Source organism: Suricata suricatta, chromosome 2 (assembly GCF_006229205.1).
Source record: "Suricata suricatta isolate VVHF042 chromosome 2, meerkat_22Aug2017_6uvM2_HiC, whole genome shotgun sequence".
Taxonomy (NCBI): domain Eukaryota; kingdom Metazoa; phylum Chordata; class Mammalia; order Carnivora; family Herpestidae; genus Suricata; species Suricata suricatta.
Genome location: NC_043701.1, coordinates 59,439,469 through 59,448,095, shown reverse-complemented (window position 1 = coordinate 59,448,095; position 8,627 = coordinate 59,439,469). Strand labels below are relative to the sequence as shown.

Sequence of the window (8,627 nt, the reverse complement as noted above, 5' to 3'; positions counted from 1 at the left end):
AGCAGCTGGGATTTGAACCCCCGCTCAGTGCTGGAGTCCGTGCTCACAGCTATTCCGTGTGCGGCCTCTCAGTATTGATGGAAATGCAGCACTGATCACCCCTTCTCCTGCCCAGAAGCCCTCCGTGGCAGAAAGGATTAAGGAAGTCATGTGTCCTGAGCCTGGCAGAAAGCACCATTTTGACCTCACTCACCGAGTCGTCCAACCTCCTGGTACCGTCTCCTTGTGGTTTCGGCTTTGCTGACAACGTTGAGCCCAAGCCATCAAGCCATTGGGCAGCTTGATTTTTCTGTTTGTCACACTGCCCTCTGTAATCCTGCTGTCCACTCCCAGGAGAGAAGGCTCTCCCACTACAACCCCACCCCCAGCTCCTGGGAGAACGTTTTCTGCATTTCCTGGGACATCTCCCCCACCTGTCATCTGCGCTGCCTTCAGCACTGACCTGGCCTCTTTCTACCACCCGGACAGAAACTTGGGTTAGAGACTGCGTCATTTTACTCCCAGCACTGAGCTTAGTAACCATTGGAAACACACACACTCACAAGATAGTAAAGCAGATTCCAGGCAGAAAGAGTCATGTGAAGGACCCGAGGCACAGCAGTGTGACATAGTGAGTCACTGGAACTCCAAGCAACTCGATGTTGTCTTGACTATACTGGATCTAAGCACAGAGCCAGATGAAATACAGATATGAACTAGTAGAAAATCTCTTTCTCAGGCATCAGATACTCAGTATAAGTATTAAACTTTTCATTACCTCATTCTGAGGGTTATTTCATTGAGGTTTTTTTTTATGTCATATAAGTCTTTTTTTTTTTTTTAAAGGGAGTTCACATTGTTGTTCATGCTTTTATATAGCTTTTATTTTTCTAAGACTAATAAGAGTGCTTGGTGCTAATATATTTACCCAATTAGAAGTTCAGAGCAGCAGGATAATAGTTTTGGGAGGAGTTACACCTCACATTCTTATCAAGCTTTCCAGTTCTTGATTCCATTGGCTTCTGGCCTCTGACTTTTACCCCCACCTAGTGGTGGTTGGGAGTATTGCCAGTTCATTGGATTTTGGAGCTGACTGGTTCAGGTAGCTGCTTTGTTCAAGACAAAAAGCAGGTGAGCAGTAGACAGAGAAGGAGGCTTCAGTGTGACTTACTCTATTGTATTATATTTTCAGCGTATGAAAATGCAAGTTAGGAAAGAGTTAAAATTAAACCTATCATTGGAATTACCCTGCCTAGAAAAGAGAGTCCCCTCTAAAGCCAGGCTTGCTCACTAGGCCAGGGGCTAACAATGACACAGGACAGGAGTCTGTGCTTCTGCTGCCCTGGGGCTGACACAGTGCTGATTGGCGCCTCGGGGACAAGAGGGCATCTGGGGTCTGCTTGCCTGCTCTTGACTTTCCTTCTCCAGCCCCCAGGGCAGTGCTAGCAGGTAGTAGATTTATAACTGTGGAAGGAAGGAATGAGAAGGAAGAGAGAAATAAATCGGAGTCGCCAAAAATTAAAATTTTTTTCTTGTAAAAGAGTCACTTGAATTTTAGTGTCAGATTCTGAAAATTGGCACCTTTTGTTAGATGTACTTGTAAGGAATATAAAGGTGGTTTGTGCAGGTCTGCCTGTGGGTCTAACCACATCCTGCTCACCTGTGTGTTCAGGGGAAGGATGAGGAAGTACAAGCCTTGTCAGTTGATTGGGTTCAAGTTGATATGGTGGTCAGACAGCTGAAGTGAGCCCGGCCGTGATGCTGGGGAAAAGATAGTCCGTCACCTTGTAAATCATCATTAGACTTAAATTGGAGAATAGCTCAATTGCATTATATAATCAAAGCAAATCTAGAAAAAGAGACTGTAATTCAAATTTGACACGTTCGAATAGCAACCAGCCATACGTGCTGGCTTGCCCTGGGTAGTCTTGTCTTATCCCTGTGGCCCCTGTAATTATTATTAGAACTGCTTTGATCTATAGGAAGTGTTCTTGTTTCGATGAGCAATTCTGTAGTCACCCCATGTATAATCAATAGATTTGAAACACAGTTTGTCTAATTTTTACTGAAAATGGTAAAGTGTATTGAAACATCACTGCTGAGGATACTACATAACTTTATTTAGAAAAGAACAAGGGCGCCTGGGTGGCTCAGTCGGTTAAGCGTATCGGCCTCAGCTCGGGTCATGATCTCACGGTTCGTGGGTTCGAGCCCTGCATCAAGTTCTGTGCTGACAGCTCAGAGCCTGGAGCCTGCTTCTGATTCTGTGTTCCCCCCTCTCTGTCCCTTCCCTGCTCATGCTGTGTCTCTCTGTTTCTCAAAAAATAAATAAAAGACATTTAAAAAATTAAAAAAAAAGAAAACAGCTTAAGTGAGTTATAACTTGCATACCATAAAATTCATCCATTTTAAATGTGCAATTGCATGATTTTCAGTAAATTTATACCTTTCAAACCAACTTCACAGTTTAGTTTTAGAGCCCTTCTTTCATCTGAAAATGTTTGTATCTAGCCCCCACTCCTATTTTCAGTCCTGGATAAACCACTGATCTTTCTGTCTTGAAAATTTGCCTTTTTGGGGATAATTCATATTAATATGATCATTGACTATATAGTTTTCTGCATGTGGCTTCTTAGGATACTGTTCTTGATGGCCATTCATGTTGTACCAGGTATAAGTTCCTTTATATGGCTTAATACTATTCCATCTTATGGATATACAGTGTTTTGTTTATTCATCAGTAGATGCACATCCTTGAACGTATTTATAATAGCTGCTTTGAAGTCTTTGTCTGCTAAATAAAATACCTGGACACATTAAGAGATAGTTTCTTTTGAATTGTCATGGGTTTTCCCCCACTGAGAATAGTCACACTTTTTGATTCTTTATATCTTGTTTTTTTTTAGTTCAAAAATATTTTGTTGAAAATATATTGTAGCCACTCTAAATTCCATATATTGTAGCAAGTCTAGATTCCAATTTTCTCCCAAAGGTTGCTTTTACTGTTATTTTTTTGCTTAAAAAACGCTTAGGCAAAATTTGTGAAATTATGTCCCTTACAGTGCATGGCTGTTGATGACTCTACTCAGGTTTGTTGTTGTTGTTGTTTTGTTTGTTTGTTTGTTTGTTTTAATTTTTACAAATTTTTAATTTTAATTTTTTTTTTTTTAAGCCTAGCTCCCTAGGGATCACTTCTGTGTCTCCTGGTGGTAGCCAGTGATTAGTGATTGGACAGAAATTGTGCTCAAACACCTTGATAAGACTTTCATCCTCTGCTAAGTGAAGTAGGTCAGTCAGAGAGAGACAACTACCATATGAGTTCACTCATTTGTGGAGTTTAAGAAAGAAAAAAAAAACAAACAAAGAAAAGAAAGACAAATAAAAAACCAGACTCTTAAATGTATAGAATAGACTTTTAACCAGAGGGAAGTGGGGAGGGGGGGTTAGTGAAATAGGTGAAAGGGATTAAGAGTACATTTATTGGGATAAACACTGAGTAATGTATCGAATAGATGAATCCCTATATTGGACACTGGAAACTAATCTAACAGTATCCATTCATTACACTGGAAATGAAGAAAAGACCTCCATCCTCTGACAAATGGACAAATGGTTATTTGTATATATTGAGTAGTTTGTACTCTTGGCTGCTTTTTCACATCTCCTCCACATATGTCCAAGGCACTGGGATTGGCCAGGAGTGTGGGGCTGGCTTGGGCCCTGTTGGGTCTCCACGAAGCATGCCCCCAACTTCCGCCCAGCACCGGCCTGCTGCAGCCATGACCTCCACCTCAGACCAGCGCAGCTCCCGCCTTCCTGCCTGTGCACCCCGAGTCAGTTGGCTCACCCTCACGTCACTCCCCACCGCCTGCCCTATCTTGGAAGAACCTTCATGCCCAGGGGGGTGGGAGGTGGGGGAAGAATGGGATCAACTCCAGGCAGGAGCCCCAGCGTTGTTTCCTGAATTCTGCAGTTTTTGAAGCATGCACACGTCTCAGATTGTTGTATGTCTTTGGACATTTCCCAGCGGCTGAAGTGGTTAGTTTTGTTCATCTAGTCGAGTTTTATAGTTGCTTCCCAAGGAGAAAATTTATTAATGTCACTTAACCATAACCAGAAGGCCTTCTTAGCATTTACTTTTGGGTTATGGAAAGCGTACATATTATAATATTTTCAGTAGTCGTGTGGCTTTATTTAGAATTCCTAAATAACTCCAAGATGGGTCAGCTCCTTGTTGCTCAACTGCTGTTAGCCGGGCAGTAGAAAGTTAGCCCAGAAACAGGAAGAAAAGGCATGACCATGACCGTTCTCCTTAGACTCATTTCAAAGTGAAAGTGTGTTAATCGGCCTCAGCGTGTCTGCAAGTCACAGCCGTTTAGCAGGCTAGAAAGTGAAGCATTCCAACCACTATGCCTTCGTCTGTCTAGGTCTCCACAAACCTCACCTGACTGTGTGACATTTATGAGGTTAAGATGTGGGACACTATCTTTTCTTCAGATTCTCTGCTGTTCATTCTCCTGGACCGGATTTGTTCTTGACTCTAATGCAGGCAGACATTCTCAGAAGAAAAAACATGTGTTGTTTGAGGTGTGTTATGTGACAAGAGGAGAGCAGCCCTGAGGCCGCCGCTTCCCTTGTGTAGGAGGAGGCCCCTTCTCTAACCTGCTCCCTTGGTCTTCCTACAGATCTTTTTTTCATGTTCCTTCCCGGATTGTGAGAATAACACAGGTCTTTTATAAAAATGTGCATAGAGGGGCGCCTGGGTGGCTCAGTCAGTTAAGTGTCTGGCTTTGGCTCAGGTCATGATCTCACGGTTTGTGGGTTCAAGCCCTGTGTCAGGCTCTGTGCTGACAGCTCAGCCAGAGCCTGGAGCCTGCTTTGGATTCTGTGTCTCCCTCTCTCTCTGACCCTCCCCTCCTCATGCTGTCTCTCTCTGTCTCTAAAAAAAAAAAAAAAAGACATTAAAAAAAAGTGCATAGAACAGCAACCAGAGAAAGGTACCTGGGTGGCTCAGTTGGTTAAGCATCTGACATCACTCAGGTTATAGTCTCACAGTTCATGAGTTTGAGCCCCGTGTTGGTCTCTGTGTTGACAGATGGGAGCCTGGAGCCTGCTTTGGATTCTGTCTCTCTCTCTCTCCCTCTCTCTCTCTCAAAAATAAACATAAAAAAAAACTGGCAACCAAAAAACCTGTCCTTCAAACTCTGTGACTACATCAGTGTTGACAGTTCAGTTTGTCTCCTGCTAGTTTTATGTTTGTGATGTCATATAAGTGTGGCTGTACTGCTGATATTATTTAAATCCTTTTTAAAAAATAATCTAAAAATAACTGAAAAATTTACAAAGTCAGTTTGTTTTATGTATTTTGAAATATCCAGAAATGATTCAAGTTTTCTGGTTATTTTTTTAGAGTCTTTCTGATTGTCACCACGGTATTTAAGTTTTTATTTTTGCAAATATGATCTTATGGGATGTAGTATTTTCATTACATATTTGCTTTTACTTTGTAAAATATACACTTCTCATGCTGTTGTGAACTATGTAAATATAAGTGGACACACGATATTTTGTGGAAATAAGATAATCATTTAACTTTTTTCCTACCTTCAAACACCTAGATTTTTCCCCCCAGATTTTTAGAAGTAAAATCTTCTTAATGGAAAAAAGTGTTATTTTGTCAGACATGTTTCCTAAAGAAATACTCCCAGAGTGAAATGGCGTCTACCAGTGATCTGAGGTTCACAAGGCAGGACCCACCGCGGTTGCCCCAGGGCTGCACTGCTGTCACCCGTGGTTTTAGGAAGTCCTTGCCACTCTCTCTCACCAGATACAGCGAGTTTTAAAAAAAGTAGGGGCGCCTGGGTGGCTCAGTCAGTTGAGCGCCCAACTTTGACTCAGGTCATGATCTCATTGTTCGTGAGTTCGAGCCCCATGTTGAGCTCTGTGCTGACAGCTCTGAGCCTGGGACTTGCTTCAGATTCTCTCTCCCTCGCTCTCTCTGCCCCTCCCTCGCTCTCTCTCATTCTCTCTCTCTTCCTCTCTCTTTCTCTATGAAAAATAAACATTAAAAATAAGTAGATTAAATGATTCATACCAAAGTTCAGTGTCATCTCTGCTTGAAAAATACACAAGCCTGTCAGCAAAGAGGAGGAGGACTAGCAGTAGATAATAATGCTTGCTCCATGTGTAGACTTTCAGAACTACACAAGGGGAATCTATTCAACAGTTAGAATGAGTGATAGATCCTATTTTAAGTGTTTTCTTCCTACGAGAAATAAAGTAAAACTTTATTTTCCAGTTACAGCTTTTTAACTTAAACCTTTAATATTGGGGATTAAATAAGCAAATGCCCTACCAACTTCAGATTTGATGCCCATATATTATCATTTCAAACAATTGCTTATTTCCTTAATGGAATCTGATACTCTTCCTTCTTCCCTTTCCCTCCCTCCTAGGATCTGAAGAAGAAGCTGAAGAAAAGCAGGACACTGAAAAACCACTTTTGGAACTATGAGTACTACTTTTGTTACAGTAAGTGAAGCCAAAAGCATAACAACAAACTAGTTAAGTACGGATTGTTTTCTTTGAATAGGTCCAAGGTGAAATTCGAAGAATTGTATAAATACAGAGCCAGCTTTATACTGTTCACATGAATTTATAGTCACGTTTTATTCATGTAAAGTTTCTTAACCATTCTTTTGCATCCATATGAATTTGTCAAGTATGAAAAATACCTCAGAGTTTGCATTTCTTCTTGTTTGAATTGAGGTAAAACTGGCACATACAGGAGTTTCGTGTGTAGAGCGTGTAATTCAGTGTTTGCATTCACCGTAAATCCCTCTGCAACGTGGTCACCATCGTATGTCTGCTTACCCTCCACATTTCAACAGTAAGAATGAGTTGGCTATCGTTTACTTAGCCAGACCGTCTCCCTGTCTAATGTTAGGCAGTTACAAACCCCACCTAGTGTGCCGGGTGAGGGTAGCAGTCCTGTGCGATGTGGGTACCGATCATCCTGTGTACACCTGGGCAAGCAGGACGAGCGTGGTGAGTGACTGTCCCGGGGGCACCACTGCCAAGGGGCAGAGCTGGGGTGTGGGCCTCCCAGTCTGGTAGGAGTGTCTGCTCTGGCTCTGCACCTACAGTCCCCAGGTGCCGTGGAGCTTTCCAGATGAAAAGTATAGTCAGGTCAGAGCTGTAGCTTGATGGGCCTCAAGGGGGTGCATTTTGTTTGGTCCCTTGTGGTCATCAAAGGAAAACACTCCCACCCAGACAGAGCAGCAAGTGAACACAAAGTGAATGGTAGTGGCAGCAAGTCTGCCTAATCCCGTGATGATGGAAGGAACATGGTAACCGGCTCAGCGCTGCTGAGGACCTGAGACAGGCAGGGACTAGCCTGGGAGGTGGCCTGGAGGCAGCGAGCGGGGCCCTGTTTCTACAGCCCGCGCGCCCCAGTGCTCCATTTCCGCTTTCTGCCTTGGCAGATGAGAGGCAGCAAAGATGGGCGCATGTGAACAGCCGAATTCAAAATGGCTTTAAAATCAATGCTTCCGCGGCCACACCCAGGCCTTCATGCATTTGTCACCTGCCATCTTCACACAGACTTTCTCATCACACCATCGGGCAAAGTGCAGCGCTTTACTTGTCAATACTGCCTCTCAAATATTTGCATGTTCTTCTCCCTTCTTCTAAGTGTGAAAACTCCATCATTGAAAGTCACTGGAGGAAGTAAAGGACCAGAGCTGGGGTCTTCCTGTTGCGGCTTGAAACGCTGTCCCCCCATTGCTGCCTCCAGCGAACGGCTAATAAAGAACTTATTTATTGTAATACCTCATAGACATTACCAGACCCACGTAAGTTTAGGAGCTGGCCTGTGGCCGGCGACATAATGTGATGATCCGTGCGGTGTTCAGTGAGACCGAGTCTGATCTGTTCATGAGTAGTTGGAGCCGAGTCTTGTGGTGTATTCCCGATCAAAAGACTTCTTAATATATTGGAATAACACTTTTTTAGGCAGGAAAGTATCTTTTTATTTGAGTCACAGGTTGGAATTGTGTTGTCTCATGTCTCAGATTTCTTTTGTATTTCTTTTTGTAACATCCTACATTTGCCCTGTGTTTTTTAACTCACGCTTACGCGCTCTTTGTACAATTTTAAAAAGTAATAAAATCCAACGTATCAAAACGATTCATTTTACTTTCCTTATTTGGCATCATGTATTTGGGCTTAAAGTATTGGAGTTACTGAAGGGGGTGAGGAGAGGCATGATTGCATGGTACAGTGCAACCAGACATTTTGTATTATTTTTATTATGAAGTAGTATCCTTCCCTTTGCAGTATGGTTCTGAAATAACATGAGACTCTTCTTTTGGATGAACACTAGAAAACAATTGCTATCATTTCTCTTTCTGTGGCTAATTTCAATTGAAATAAACTGAAGTGTATTGCAAACTCTTTCTTTCAAATATGCATGTTCACTTTGGTGCCTTATAGGAAGGCAGGGTATGTGTTAATCTTCTTATTAATTGGGTCCTTCAAGAAAAACTCAACTGTGTGTAGTGACAGTGGTGCCGGTTCGGGTGGGAACTGACCATTTGTGCAGGTCACATCCGCTCCGTCTCTGCTTGTTCTGAGAGTGGACCAGAGTG

At 42.6% G+C, this 8,627-nt stretch overlaps 1 protein-coding gene across 4 annotated transcripts in view; it reads left to right on the top strand.

Annotated features, from left to right (window-relative positions):
• STARD3NL (STARD3 N-terminal like) overlaps positions 1 to 8,166 on the top strand; it is a 45,522-nt gene extending 37,356 nt beyond the window's left edge. For all 4 annotated transcript variants that reach the window (XM_029926837.1, XM_029926866.1, XM_029926855.1 and 1 more), the window contains 2 exons: positions 6,435 to 6,510; positions 7,673 to 8,166. In XM_029926837.1, coding sequence (XP_029782697.1) covers positions 6,435 to 6,493 — 59 coding nt within the window. In that variant the 3' untranslated portion in view covers positions 6,494 to 6,510; positions 7,673 to 8,166. The remainder of the gene's footprint in view (positions 1 to 6,434; positions 6,511 to 7,672) is intronic.
• The last annotated feature ends 461 nt before the right edge of the window (positions 8,167 to 8,627 follow it).